Source organism: Callospermophilus lateralis, chromosome 1, assembly GCF_048772815.1.
Source record: "Callospermophilus lateralis isolate mCalLat2 chromosome 1, mCalLat2.hap1, whole genome shotgun sequence".
Taxonomy (NCBI): domain Eukaryota; kingdom Metazoa; phylum Chordata; class Mammalia; order Rodentia; family Sciuridae; genus Callospermophilus; species Callospermophilus lateralis.
Genome location: NC_135305.1, coordinates 48,638,220 through 48,654,192, shown reverse-complemented (window position 1 = coordinate 48,654,192; position 15,973 = coordinate 48,638,220). Strand labels below are relative to the sequence as shown.

Genomic DNA, 15,973 nt, shown 5'->3' with positions numbered 1-15,973 from the left:
AGTTCAGCACCCGTGGTTGAAAATCAAGGCTGCCTTTCCCTGTCAAAGTGATTTAGAGGCTTTTCGACAACATTGGGATGCTTTGTTCTTACTCATCTAATTTCAAGCAATAAAGTTTCTTTGAGTTTATGATTTGAGAGGAGAAAGTCTATCAGTGAGTAAGAAAATAGTTACTCAAAGAAAGAGGGATTGCTATGACATTTTATAGCTGCAGAGCATCCTTGGGAGAAATATTGTTTCCTGTTAGCTTTGTGGCTGTCTTGATTAGTGTCACTTATTACAGTGATGTGTTTTTTTTTTTGGTCCAAACTAATTTTTACTTTCTTATTGTTCTGGTTTTGGATGGTAATTTACTATATCCTCAGGAACCTGCACTCCAATTATCTTCCCACTCTTTTACAGTCTCATCATGCATAGAGTATTATTGTATGGTGACAAAATGGTTGACTCTTCTCATCACATCTGCATTCTGTGTAGGAACAAGAGGGAAGTCAAGGGAGCATGACCCATGTGCCCTCCTCCTGAAAACCTTACCCAGTGACATGTGTTTTCATATCATTGGCCTGAGCCATGTCCTGTGATGTCCCTCCCAAAGGAGTAAATGCTAAATGCATTTGTTAATTAGTATATTGTTCCTCCAGAAAGCTGAGATCTTCTTAGTAGGAGGAAATAGAGGACATAGGATATTAGGTAGAGAAGTAGCCCTCTCTGTACTACTTTCCAAATGCCAATAAAATGATATTAAAGGGAAAAAATTCATATATATGTATATATATATATATATCAAAGAATATAAGAGAAAAGAGAAGAGTAAATATCAGTTGACTTTGTTGAAGTTGTAAAGCAAATGGAGTGTGTAACTTGGCTTACTAGAACAGTTAAAATCTAAATGCCTGCCAAGAGGGTTGGCATCAAAACCCACATACATTGGCCCCAGAGAGTCTTGGAAGGTGGGTTGGAGATTTTGTGGGAGGTCAAAGTGAGGAGTGGGCCGTGAACTGTTAAAAGGCTATATGAGGAGTCAATTTCCATTTAATAAGTCCTTTTATCCTCATTGATTTCCTTTCCACTTGGGTCATGTTCATTTTATTTTTTAAAAAGGTTTTAGAGTTCAATGCTTAATAGTTCTTGTTTTAAGCAAGATTATATTATGTGTGGCTGATATATTTGTGTTTATTTCTGCCATCTCATCTTGTTAATTTACTAATCATTTTTGTTTGTTTATTCTTTTTGTTGGCTTGATCAGCTTTTTCATGTTTTTGTTTTTTCATAATTTAGAGTAGGTAATTTATAAGTTAATATGCATTTTCTACTAGTTACTAAAAAATTGTTAAACATGTCTATTTTGTTTATATGCCAAATGCATGGGTAATCTTGCTGTATTTCCTTTCTGTGAACAAGAATCTTAATATGCATTAATTTTCTTCCTTTCTTTTTCCTTCCTTCCCTATTCCTCCTATACAGTGAGGATTTAGAATTATAAGTAAATATAATTTACAATATAATTATAATTCTACATTGTTATTTTAAATATTTGCTTTGATACATATATTTGTTTTTCTGAATAAAATATATTTAGCTTCATAAGTCTTTTTGAAGCCTTTTTTCCCTGCTTTAATTTTCCTGCTTGAATTTATTATTCTTGCTGGAACACATTCTCGAGTAATTCCTTCAGAGACTATGCATAGGGAGTGAACCATGTAAGTCCTTACTGAATGAACCTCATATATGGGTTTTAATTTGAGTGGGTATGAAAGGTTAGATTTAAGTTTATTTTCAGAATTATTTTCCTTTGTAACTTTTGAAGCTATATTTGACAGTCAGATATTGATCTGATTCTAATTTCTTTGTTTCCTCTTTCTATGAGCTTTTAGGATTTTCACTTTATCCTTAGTATTTTGTAATGTTATCATGTTGCCTTTGAAACTTGGTAATGGACCCTTTCTGAGAACTCATGTCTTGCTTTGGGAAATGTTCTTCTATTTTATTTTGAGTGATTTCTGTAATCAAATTTCTTCATTCTGTCTGTAACTTGTATCCGACATGTTTTGGAATGACTGGATTTATCTTTCATGTTTCTGATTTTCTCTTCATTGCTTTCTAACTTTTGTGACCTTTCCTTCTGCATTCTAAAAGATTTTTCTCACCTAAGTTTCTGCTTATTAATTCCTTCTCAGTCTCTACATTCTGCAGATCAGATTATAACAAATCTCTGCCAATATTCTTTCTTCCCTTCTCCCATGTACTGAAGCTTTAACTGGGCACATGGTTGTCCAGAGAAGATGACATTTCCAAGCTCCCTTGTAAATCAGGGGGGGCATGTAACTAAAGTCTAGACAACAGGGTCTGCAGGGCAGTGATGTGAGGCACTTTCAGGAGTTGCTCTTAAAGTGTTCTTTGTTCCTTTCCCACTACTTACTGGCTGGAAGATGATGATGATAAGTGGATCAGCCAAGTGAGACATACAAGTAGGAAGCAATTTGTTAACTGCTGTGGCAGAGCTTTCCTACCAGCCCTAAACTGCTCGCCAGTGACCAGATGGACATACAAAAGGGGAAAATTCCTGTTATTTAAACAAATCTTGTTTTGGTGTCTTTAATAAATTTTAAAAGTTTAATAACCACCCAAACTGACACATATTTTATTGTTTCTTTTTTTTTTTTAATTTTCAAAAGTAAAGATTTTTTCCACAGTCCTTTTTTGGTTTTTGTTTTTAATCCTGTTTTATACTGATGGAATTTTACACTGAAAACATTAACTACCTCTAGTCTTGTTTTCTGTTTTCTTTTACTTTAATAAAGTGGTTCTAAAACTTCAGCTTCCACATCCCCTGGAGAGCTGTTGTGATCTGCTGGGCAAGGGGCTGGAAGGGGAGGGTGCTGGAAGCTGGTTGCTTGCTGATATTTTCTAGATAATGCCCATACTGCTGGTCTTCCCACTACTCTTTGAGAATTACTCTTCTACTAATTCTGTTTCAAGCAGGAATAGATTGGGGCTTTTTATTTTGTTGGCTCTCCTCAAATGCTTGGTTAGTCTGGGGTATCTACTCTCAGAAGATTTGAAATTTTTAACTCATTTTGTTCTATCATCCCAGATGTGTAATACCTATAAAAACTTAAATGTAGTATATAATACATAATTAGATAATAATATAATTATAGTACTCATATGTAATAATATTAATTAATATAATAAAATAAATGTTCTAGGTTATGATTTCTAACCTATTTTAATTCACCTTTGTTAATTTCACTTAAATATTCACAGAATTGGAAACTTGGAACTTAATTTGCTGATATGCAATGTGCTAACAGCATGTTTACCACTTTCTAATCCCTGTGGTTTTACAGTATAAGGCTTGATTCTAGGACAGAGCTATTTTTCTAGATAGGGCATTTCTATACATCCTCAGTCTCACCAGCCTTTGGGCACACTAACCACTCTTGCCTAGGGATACATATTTCTGTTGCTGTTTACCTAAATTGTTCAATAGGAGCATGTCCTATTTGCATTTTTTAGGCAGGTACTGGATTGGCTGCCCTTCTGCTCAGAGAATCCGCCAGTTTGGGGCATGAAGCAGTTCCAGGGCCATTTTTCTGTCTTCTAGCTTGCCTCTTCAGTGCACTACTAGGCTATAGATTCCTTCTGTAGTATGTTCCATCTGTCTCTTTGCTTGAGGGGATTCTTTAAAATTTCTATTCCCTTGGGTGACCCATTCAGTATGATCCATTGACTTTATTGATTTCTGCTTTACACATTTTGCTGTAATTATCAGATATTAGGAAGCAGGAAAGAAATGTGCCAGCATATGTTTTGTCCTCAATCTTGATGCAAATTCCCCACATTTTATTTGAGTTTATAAATAAAGTTATAAAACTCTGTTATATCATGAAGTTTTGAGGGGTTAATACTATGGAATACTGCCAAATATGTTTCCATTTCATATAATTTAATTCTTCGGTATGTCTCTCTTTTATCTAATCCTTGCTGGTTTCCACATATACCTGTATGTGTTTAGGAAATATAGTTTTGTTTTAAATATGTGCCTTAGCTTATGGCAATTAAGATGAGCTAGAAATAACAAAAATTCATAAAAATTATAGTATAAATCGAGGATTTGTAATGTGATGTACCAGACTTGGGCTAAGCTGTTTCTTTCTTTTTTGCACTAGGGATTGAACTCAGGGGCACTTAACCACCAAGCTACATCCCTAGCCCTTTTAATTTATTTGCCACATCCCAAGCCCTTTTAATTTTTTTTTTTTTTTCTTGGAGACAGGGCCTAAGTTGCTGAGCCTGGCTTTGAATTTGCAATCCTCCTGCCTCAGCCTCCCAAACATCTGGGATTACACGCATACACTACCATGCCTGGGAGGCTCAGCACTTTCTAAGCATACTATTATCACTGTTTTATAAATGAGAGTCCTAAAGTAAAGAGATGGCAAGCAACTTGCCCCAAATAAATCTACTTACTAAGTAGCAGAGAGGAATTTCAAATTAAGTCTAACTCCAGAGTCTGTACTCTTAAGCATTATACTGTGAAGGTGTATTTGCTAGATTACAAGACAAATAGCAGTGACATGTATTATCTGTGGCTTCTATGTTCGTATATGTAAGAATATCTAACACCGAGCTAAAATCAGACTCAGCACTGTTTTAGTGCTGAATTGGTATTGAAATAATCATTGTTGCCTTTCTTTATTGTCTGATCAAAAAGTTGATGGTAGGCACTTATTTCTTTTTAATTTAAATACAGGCGATAGTAATACAGACTTACTACAGGCAATGGCATGCTAAAGTCTTTGTAAGGGAACTAAAAGAACAGAAAAAGTTGAGGTTGGAGTGGGAAGCCCAGGAAGAACTACGGAAAATAAAAGAAAAAGAAGAATGGACGCAATTGGACTATCACCGGAGGCATAATCCTAAAACAAATGAAGACTTTGAACTTCTTTATAATGCACTAAACTGTAAGTTTGACATAGGTTTTGAATAAAATATTAACTTAGAAATTTTTCATTAATAGGTAAACAGTTTTACTGAAGACAAAAGAAAGGCGTGTTAGGGAGAAGTCTTGATAATCTGATCTGAAGTTAGATGAATATTATCTTACATTTGGGACAGAAATTAAGGCTGAAACAACATTAAAAATGCTTTCATGCTAACAAATGCACATATTGTTGTGTGAACTATATAGTTTAGGTATATTGGGTCATTTGATCCTTATTCACGTGAGAGAGAGAAAGCACTGTCTCACCTGGTTTTCTGATGCTTTGGGCAGTTTGTGAACTCAGAGGTGAGCTGTTTAAATCCCTCAATCCAGCATCCTGTGACTATGCTCTTTAGAGAAGGTACTCAACGATACCTTTTAAACCCCCCAATAATAATAATGGTGAACGATTTATATCCTGTTTCTTCTACAGTATGTGTGTTAGTCACTGGTAAATGAAAAGCTTCATTTACTTGAAAAAGGGTGACAGACACACCTCTGCCTTTCTTGAAGCCCTTTCCCAATGGACTATCTTCCAATCTCAGGACAAATGTCAACTACTCAAGGGTTTTGTGACTGACAATATAACTTGGATATACTATTTGTCATCTCGTATTCCTTATCCTACCCTTTTCATTTATATCATAACAATTCATAACAATATATCTTTTAACAGTTATTTATTGACTGATTCTTTTTAGTTATTTATAACACCAGAGGATACATTTTGACATAATCACAAAAGCAGGGAATATAATTTGCTTCTATTCAGTCCCCAGCACTTCCCCCCTTCTCCCTCTATTAACTCTCCTCCCTTTACTCTACTGATATTTCTGCAATTTATGTGTGTTTTTTTTTTTTAAGTCAGTGTCTTACGTCTGAACTTGATGTTGGGATTCACTGTGCTGTATTCATGTATGTACATATGAAAGTGCAGTCAGATTTCATTGCACTCTTCTTCCTTTACCCATTCCTCCTTCATCCCTTCAGTCCCCTTGGTCTAATCTACTAATCTTTCCTCTGTTTTGATAAAATTCCCTCTCCTTTGTTCCCTTTTCTCTCTCCCATTGCCCTTATGTTGGATTAGCTTCCGCATATTAGAGAGAACATTTGACCTTAGTTTTTGGGATTGGCTTATTTCACATGATACTCTCCAGTTTTATCCATTTATGGGCAAATGCCATAATTTCATTGTTCTTTACAGCTGAGTAATATTCCATTGTGTGTGTGTGTGTGTGTGTGTGTGTGTGTGTGTGTGTGTGTGTCTATACCTCTGTTTAGAGTTTTAAACATTAAAGTAGGCTTGGTTGGGTGCAATGACAAATGCCTGCTACTCAGGACACTGAGGCAGGAGATCACAGGTTCCAGGCCAACCTGGGCAATTGAGCAAGATCATGTCACAAAATAAAAATAAAAGGGGCTGAGGGTTTATTTACCTCAAGGGTAAAGCACTCTGGGCTTGATTCTCAGTAACACACACACACACACACACACACACACACACACACAAAGAAACAACAACAACAAAAAACCCCAGAGCAACAATGGAAAATAGCCTGTCATTTGTTTTTTAGTTGAAGAAAGTCTTTTATTCAAGGAAATTAGTCTTTTACTTTTCTATGATTATTCATAATATTAATTTTAAGTGATATTTTTTTCTGTCTTTACTTCCTTACATAATTTTTTTTTTTAACCAGGAACTGAACCCAGGGCCACTTAGCCACTGACTCATATCCCCAGTTATTTTTATTTTTAGACAAGGTCTCACTAGTTGCTCAGGGCTTCACTAAATTGCTGAGGCTGGCATTGAACTAGAAATCCTCCTGCATCAGTCTCCTGGGGCCACTGGGATTACAGGAATGTGCCACTGCATCTGGCCCCCTTATATGGTGTTTTGGTTCAGTTACTCACGTCATGTTCTCAAATTGTATATAAGTTTAAATGTTGGATTTTGAGTGTATTTAAATATCTATGAGATAATACCCTACTTACTGGAGATGAAATAAATAAACACATGGCCTAACAAACACTTATCTCTTCAGTAACAGAAAAATCAAGTGATGTGGGAATGTTTACAACTTGGTGTAACAGTGTTTAAGGTAACTTCAAGCTTTCATAGACTTGTATATCTGCTATCCTCTTTCTTCTAATCATTATTCTCTAGGAATACTGTTTATTTTATTGTAAACTTCATTTCTATTTAATTTTCTCTGTGAGATGATAACAATGGTTAATTTAAGTGTCAGTATTGGAGGATAATTATAAAACTAACCTTATGTTAGAGCAGAGATCCATGAAAATAATAATAATCTAAATTCATACATGAATTAACTAAAGGTTGCCTTGATTATTTTTGTTTGTCTAACAAACAACTCTGAAAAATACTGGAAAACATGTTGAATGAAATTCTGCCTTTTCTAATTATTATTAGTGTTAACTAGAACAAGTTACTCACTTCTAAGCCTTAGTTCCTTTATCTATAAAAAGGACTCCATAGTTTCTGGCACATCTATTTCAGAAGGCTTAGTAAAGTAAAAAAATATAAAACATTATATGTATGAAAGTACTTAAAAAGTGCCAGGGTCTATATGTATATGTGAATTGTTATTTTATGGTAAATAATTTTATTCAAAACTTGTATATCAAAATAGAACACATATGTCACATAAATCTACACGATTTTTATTGAGAAAAACAAAAGTTAAACAAGATTTTTTTTCATGAAAGACATATCTTACTTTCCTCCAATTCTAAAATTATAAATTAAAAACTTGGAATAATAAGTTAAAATTTGTTTCACAAGCTCTTCTATTAAATATAGTTTTCTTCATTCCATATTCCTAACTCTGGTCCTTGAAACTGCTGCCCTCTTGTGGCTCATAGAGACAGTTATACAGTTTAAATTCATAATAGGAAACCACTTTTCCTCAAGACAAGCTGTCTTCCTATAATAAAAACAAAATGAAGTCAAGTTAAGGAAATAAATGTGACTGAGATATATTGAAACAAAACCATTTCTAGCCAACATTTGATTTTTATGTCTTTTTTTTTCTTATAGCAATATGTTGAGGGTGACTTCCTTCACTACTCTGAATTGTCATGAGGGACAATAGAGGAAGAAAACAGGTGCTACAAAAGTACCTAGGTATCCTGTATTTCAACAAAAGTCTGAAATAATTGGGGTTGAGTAAAAATTTTTAAATTCTTACATAAGTGGAATTATTTATAAGGAATATTTTCTATCTGGCTTTTAAAATTCAGTACTCTATCATGAGATTTTTCCTTGTTTGTTCATTCTCATTTCTATAGAGTATGCCATACCATGAATGCACCACAATTGATATATTAATTGTACTATGGATTTGTCTCTCCACCCCAGTTTTGTCCAATACAAGTAGTGGTGCACAAATGTCTTTAGGTAAAGATATGTGTACATTTCTCTTGGGAGTGGATTTCTAGGAGTAGAATTTCTCATTCGTGGGATAGGCATATATTCAACGTTAGTGGATCCTGCTAAATGATTTTACAGAGATTGTACTAGTTTATACTCCTTACAGGAGATTATGAAAATTTTAATTGGTCCGTTGTCCTCTCCAGCATTCACCACTCTGTCTTTCTCATTGTGTCCTTCCTGGAGAGTGTGCAGGACTACTACTCTGCCTCATTTTTCACAGAGGGCCCAGTAGGTGAGATCAGGATATTTGTCATGTGAGACAAACCCTCTTCCTCAGAAATAATTTACAAAAGAAGTGAGATGGGAACTATTCCTTGTCCTAGGGATTATTCAGCAGGATCAAACACCTGAAGAGGAAAAGGGGGAGGATTTGAAGAGGTTAATAAAGTGGTTCTTTGGAGGGAGCCACGGCTGTGGGCTGTGCTTTGGGGTGAGGGCAGAGGGTTATGCTATTCTCACTACATGTCAAGTGAGAAGAGCTTCAAGAGAGTCCTCTAGGGGAGCTTTGGAATATGTTCCCTTTGTTTGGGGAATACAAAAGACTGCTGCCTACACCATGCCTAGGAGGGTAGATTGGAGTCTTTCTCTAAACTAGGAAACTATGAGAGAGCCCACAGTTACCTTGGATACTGGAGAGTGTTGCTGCATTGAGATGTATAGCACTCCCAAGATTTTTTTTTTAACAGAGACATGTGTTTGTCAGAAGGCACTACACAGTAGAGAGAGTGAGTAAGTAACAAGGTGATCTGAGGTCCTCTTGGGTCCACCATTCAATAGAATCAACTGGAGAAAAGCTATTTCTTGCAGTTTGTTAGGAAGAAGCTTGAAGTGAACAGCAGGATCCTCCATAAGTGGCTACCTGGAGGGCGGATGCATATGTCTGAGTCCAGGGGAGTCACAGGAGGAGGAGTTCAGCTGAAGAGCCTCAGAAGAATGAACTTGAGCCATCTTTCAGGTCTTCAGAGTGGGAATCTACCTATCCAAGTAAGACCTGCACCTTCCCAATTACCCATCTCCCAAGCCAAGTACAGAGGAGAAATAGCAGCTAGGGATGAGGACAGGCATCAAGCTGAGTCACACAGAAGAAGATATCCTTTCCACAACCTCCAGGGCAGGTTTGCATTTCTTTCATTTGGCTTATCTATTTCATTCTTTTAACAGTATCTGTCTCAGAGCAAAAGTCTTTCTTGCAGTTCCATTTGTTAATTTCTTCTTGTGTGGATCATGCATTTAGTATTTGTGTCTAAAAACTTTCTAAACCTAAGGCTGCATAGCTTTTCTCCTTTGTTTTATTCTGGAATTGTATAGGTTAATGTTTTAAATTTACAATCCAGTTCAAACTAAATTTATATGAGACATGAGATATTGAGCTTAATTTTTTTGAATGTTTTGTTTTTGAATATCCAATTGTTCTCATATTATTTGTTGAAAATATTGTCTTTTCTCCCTTGAGTCACCTTCGTATCTTCATCAAAATTTTAGTCCATTCAGTCTGTGGTAAAAAATACTATCTGTTGGGTAGCTTATAAACAACAGAAAGCTATTTTTTTAGAGTTTGCTGTCTGGTGAGGGCCCTGTTCTTGGTTCACACATGGTGCCTTCTTGCTGTGTTCTCACTGTGGTAGAGGGGTAAAGTGCTTAGGCCTGTTCTATATATAAGGGTACTATCCTAATCATGAGGGTGTCAGCATTAGGATCTGATCACCTCTCAAACGACCCACCTTCAGCCACGCAACCTGCACGCTAGCTTCATAATAGAGGTTCACAACATAGAAATTAACTAGTGAGTTCAAATTAAAGAGACATGATTCTTAATTTACCTTTTTCTTGCCCAGCTCAGAGACGGCTCCTCCCAGCTCCTGCCTCTAGCCACCTGATGCGGTAGCGAGGTTTACACAAGAGGCCAGCAAGAGAGAGAGAAAAACGCCAGGGAGTGAGCTTTTATTGGGGAACAAAAAATTCAGGGGAAAATTCCATCCAATGAAGGTTGAGGGGGACAGCATTCCAAGGTCAGGGTCAGTGATTGGTTTTCAGGTCAGTGGTCAATCACACCCCCACACGGACAAGCCCTCACACCTGGGGAAGGGTGGGAAAGGCTCAGACACAGCTTGTCTAAGCGCCTCACACCCAGCCAGGGAGGTAGCTCAAATCACGTGCAAGAATGGCTTCTGATACCACCTCCTCATATCATTGCCTTGGGGATAAGGAGTTCAAAATGTGACTCCCCACCCCCCAGAGGGACACAAACATTCAATCAGTTGACTGCATTTGTATGGATCTATTTCTTGACTCTATTTTGTTCTCTCTGTGTGTGTGCGTGCACATGGTGCACATGTGCACACTCACACACATACATGTACCTTAACTCTGTATCTTATAGTTAATCTTGAAATTAAACAATGTGACTCTTCATGTTTTGGTTTTCTTTAGGCTATTCTAGTTTTTTGACTTTCCATTTCCACTTCCATTTTGGAGTCACCTTTTGATATTTTCAAAAACCTTGCTGGAACTTTGAATGGAATCGTGTTGACTGTATAGATAAAACTAGGAAGAACTGACATCTTAAAAATATTGAGTCTCCAACCTGTGAACATGGTACATCTTTTCATTGCTTCATTCTTCATTGACTTCTTCACCAGGACTTTATCTTTTCAACATACAGATCTTGCACATATTTTGTTAAATTTACACACAATGGCTTCATTTTTTTTTTTGGTGTTGTCTTAAATGATGGTCTTTTTTACATTTCAAATTCCAATTGTCTATTTCTAGTATAAGGAACACAGCTGACCTCTGTATGTTGATCTTGTATCCTCAGACTTGGCTAAATTCACTTTTAAATTCTAGGACTTAATTTTTGGATCTTTGATATTTTCCATATAGGCACTTAGGAATTATGTTATCTGTGAATAAAGACAAATATGTATGCTTTCTTTTTTTAGCTTCCCTTATTCAGCTAACAAGGACTTTCAATACGATGTTGAATGGGAATGGTTGAGAGCATATCTTTGTTTTACTTTAAATCCTGGAATTTCCAAGCTTACCTATTTTTTTTGCATGTGGAAATTAAACTGTTTTAATAACATTTGATTTTAGACATAATTTTCCCACTGAATTGCTTTTTTCATCTTTGTGGGAAGTTGGTTGTCTACCTATTTATGAGTCTATTTCTAAATTCTCTACCCTGCTCCATTAGTCTAAACACCAACACCATACTGTCTGGATTACTATAGTTTTATGAAACTTAAAATTCAGGAATTTTAATCCCTTGAGTTTTTCTTGTCAAGGAAGTTTTGAGTATTCTACATCTAATGCATTCCAAGTAAATTTTAGAATCAGTTTGTAAATTTTTACTAGAAAGCTTGCTGGGAGTTTGTATGGGATTGAGATGAATCCAGAGTTCAATTTAGGAAATATTCACTTCCTATCAATATTGAATCATCCAAGCTGATTTTAGGGTGAAAACATTCAGTTTTTCACCACTAAGTGTCACTTAAAATAGATATTCACTGGTGTCCTTTATCAGACTGAGAAAGTTCCCTTCTGAGAGTGCTTTTGAGGAATGGATGATGGATTTTGTAAAATGCTTTTTCTTTATCTATTGAGACATTCATATAGTCTTTTTCTTTTTCAGCTGTGGTTATGATGAATCATAGTGATTGATTTTCAAATGTTAAAACAACACTGCATTCCTAGGATAAACTTCACTTACTTATGAAGTATTATATTTATATATTGTCAAGTTTGATTTGCTTAGGGTTTTGTTTGGAATTTTTGCTTATAGATTTACAAGGGATATTGGTCTGTAGTTCAGTGAAGTCATGTTGGCCTGGAGTTTTCTTTGTGGAAACAAATTAAATTGTACATTTAATTTCTTGGAAGATACAGTGCTATTTGTGTTCTGTATATCCTTTGGTGAGCTTTGATAGTTTGTCTTTCAAGGAATTTTAAAATTTTATCTAAGTTGTTGAATTTATTACCATAAAAATGTTAACATTATTCAGTATTATCCTTGTAATACCTGTAACCTGTGGGATCTGTAGTAATGTCACCTAAATCCCACTATTGGTAATTTTGTCTTTTCTCTGTTTTTATGATCAATCAAATGATTTGCATTTGGCTATAGTTGGGTAAAGTGATTGATAAATGTCAGGTCAGGTTGGATGATAATTGTGTTACAATCTTCTATATATTCACTAATTTCCCCTTTATTTGTTTATAAGTTATTGAGAGAGGAATACTAACATCTCAGCCTATAATAGCAAGGTTCAATATTGGATTTTTCTATTTTTTTTGTAGTTCCATCAGATTTTGCTTCATTTACTTTGAATCTCTCTTATTAGATGCATAAACATTTAGAATGCTATCTCCTATTGATTAATTGAGATTTTTAACATTATGAAATAACTTTCCTTATTGCTTTTCATATTTTTTGCTATGAAGTATACTTTGCCTAGTATCGATATGCACTTTAGAGCTTTCTTTAGATTACTGTTAGCATGGTATATCTTTTTACATTTTGCTATTTTAGCCTCTTCTTTATACTTAAGATGTGTTTATTGTAGGCAACATATGCATAGTTCTTATTTTTTAAGCCCAACCTAATGCTCTCTGCCTTTTAATTGAAATATTTAGACAGTTTACATTAAATGTGATGATTGATATCATTAGGTGTAAATATGTTATCTTCCTATTTGATTTATGCTTCTCCCTCATTATTTTTAAAGGTTTATTTTTTCTAGATAGTCATCTGTTTACTATTATGTGTTTAATTTGCCTACACTTATTTATTTTCATCCTGCTTGGAATTTTTTTACATCATGAACCTAAGAATCTGTGATTGTTGTGAATTCTTGATAATTCTTAGCTACTGTGTCACATAAATATCACCTTTACTCCATTTTCTCTAATCATAACTTTCTGCCCATATTCTGTAGTTTTAAAAATCTTGTTAGGCACATATTGACTTTTTTCAGATCATTTAGGCTTATAATTTGTGAGGAGAATTTTAAAATGCATATGCATATAGAATGCCAGTGGTGGATAAAATATTGTATGTCTGTTATTTCTTGCTTAGAAATTATACATTTAAATTTTAGAAAATTTAGAATGAGTATGGATATTAGATGCTAATATTAGCAGTTAATTTTATAGTTGAACTTCAGACTGAAGATTAGGTAATTTGTCTAATAATGTCCATTTAGAACAAAATAAGTTTGTTCTTTCAAATGAACTAAATCCTTTAATATATTTTGCTTCAAAATATTTATGGGCATTGACATGTGCTATAATGTGAGACTGCATCCCCCCACTTTAATTCATAAATTTAAGTCCTAGCCCTTTTTACCTCAGAGTGTGGCTATATTTGGAGATAGTTCTTTTAAAGAGGTAATTAAGAAAAAAATATGAGGTCATTAGCGTGGGCCTTAATCCAGTATGACTGGTGTTCTTATAAGAAGCGGAGATTAGGGCACAGACATGTATATAGAGAAATACCCTGATAAAACTAGTAAACTAGATATCAATCTGGTAAACTAGAAGACAATGACACTCATAAGAGAGGCTTCAGAAGAAATCAACTCTGCCAACAACTTAACTTGGATTTACAGCCTGCAGAACTATAAGGAAATAAATTTCTATTCTTTAAACCTTGCAGTTTGTGGTACTTTGTTACAGCAGCTGTAGCAAACTAATACAACATCTTATATATTTTTTGTTTTTATTATTATCCCTAGGGAACATATATTTTATGAAAGGCGAAGACTTTCTTGTGTTCATATGTCTTCTCTGTATAATTTTGGAAACTATCAGATCAGATACAAAATCTGTTTTGTTCAGCTGCTTCTGTCCTGTGTTTTTATATTCCTTATAGGTACTTGAGACATGCTATTTTTCTATTGGGATATTCTATCTCTTCCTATAGATTTATTAATTCATCTAATGAAGAATTTTATTGAAATTAAGGTCCATTATTAACTTGGTTGGATTGTTTACTATTAAATATAATGGCAATAATTTAGGTGTATTTGAAAATAACAGTTATAGTGTGTCTGTCTTCTTGCATATTTATCCAGGATATAAGTCTGTATGCGGGAGAGTAGTATGCTCCTATTTGAGGTTTCCAGGATAGCTTAAATAATGACCTAGTGGCCTATATTTTTATAGGTTCTAAAAGTTTCTAGTGTTACACTGGGAAATAAAAGAGGCTTACTAACATTTAATTTTCATTTGCTTTTTGGGAACATCTATATAATCCTACAAGATAAATATTCTTGGTTATTATTTCCACCAGCAAGCAGTTTTTCTTTTCACTCATAAACTGCCTTTTGCCATACAGATTTTGTCATATTTCTTAAGTTCTTCTGGTCATAAAGCTACTTTAAAATATCAAACTCATCAATCATATATTTCCTGGACTTCCATAATATAACTTGACTCTTAAATTTACAGTTCTTTTGCTGAGCATAATTTAGCTTTTAAATTTACAGATCTTCTTGCTGGACAGATCAAGCTGTTCAGTGTTTGAATAATGTATTCCTGATAAAGGACAGAATGGGTTTTTATAAAGAACATGACTGGCAACACCTTGACCTGATCAGGATAATTTCAAGTTGAAATTTGAGAGGAGAAAGAAATACTGATAAAACTAGTAAACTAGATATCATGAAAGGCAGTGGTTATAAAGAAGGACCCAGAACAGCACTATGGCCTCTGGTATTTATCTTCTACTTCACAGAGATGCTGGTGTTAAAATAAATCTGAAATTTTAATAGAAGGCAAATACATTTTCTAGTTATATAAATTTACATGAACATTCAATATTCTGAAGTATCCCTGAAACTTGATGAGTAAGTATCATTCTTTTGTGTTTTATGGTTTGGTTTTAGAATATATGTCATATGACAATCTTTGTTGACAGTAAACAATGTTTTAAAATATTATAAATATGTTTATAATGAGAGTAGAGTAAATGCAATTACAGTGGGAAGGAACATAAATTTCATTGAATCCTATCTAATACAAGACAAGGGAATATAATCTTATAATGTCAAGAAGAGTCTTCACAAAGGAAGTTGTTAAACATAATGGTAAAAATTTGGGGATTTTGGGTGGTGATAATTGGAAAGAAAAGCAGAAATTCTGTTCTTATGGAAACAGGATTTAGTTTCTTAAATGTAGGACAGAACATTTTAATTTCTTTTTTTTTAAAAAGAGAGAGAGAGAGAGAGAGAGAGAGGATTTTAATATTTATTTTTTTTAGTTTTTGGCGGACACAACATCTTTGTTTGTATGTGGTGCTGAGGATCGAACCCAGGCCGCATGCATGCCAGGCGAGAGCGCTACCGCTTGAGCCACATCCCCAGCCCCAGAACATTTTAATTTCTAAGGTTATCTCCAACCCTATTCTCTGTTAATGCAAATAAGGTTGATATTTTTGAAATGTGGGATGAAAAAGTTTTCTTTCACAAATTGTATGAGAATTGAATGGAGCTGGGTTTGGTGGCACACACTTGTAATCCCAGTGACTTGGG

At 34.6% G+C, this 15,973-nt stretch overlaps 1 protein-coding gene across 1 annotated transcript in view; it reads left to right on the top strand.

Annotated features, from left to right (window-relative positions):
* Iqub (IQ motif and ubiquitin domain containing) overlaps window positions 1-15,973 on the top strand; it is a 56,930-nt gene that overhangs the window by 8,850 nt on the left and 32,107 nt on the right. Inside the window, exon 6 of the mRNA XM_076853537.2 lies at window positions 4,757-4,967. Coding sequence (XP_076709652.2) covers window positions 4,757-4,967 — 211 coding nt within the window. The remainder of the gene's footprint in view (window positions 1-4,756; window positions 4,968-15,973) is intronic.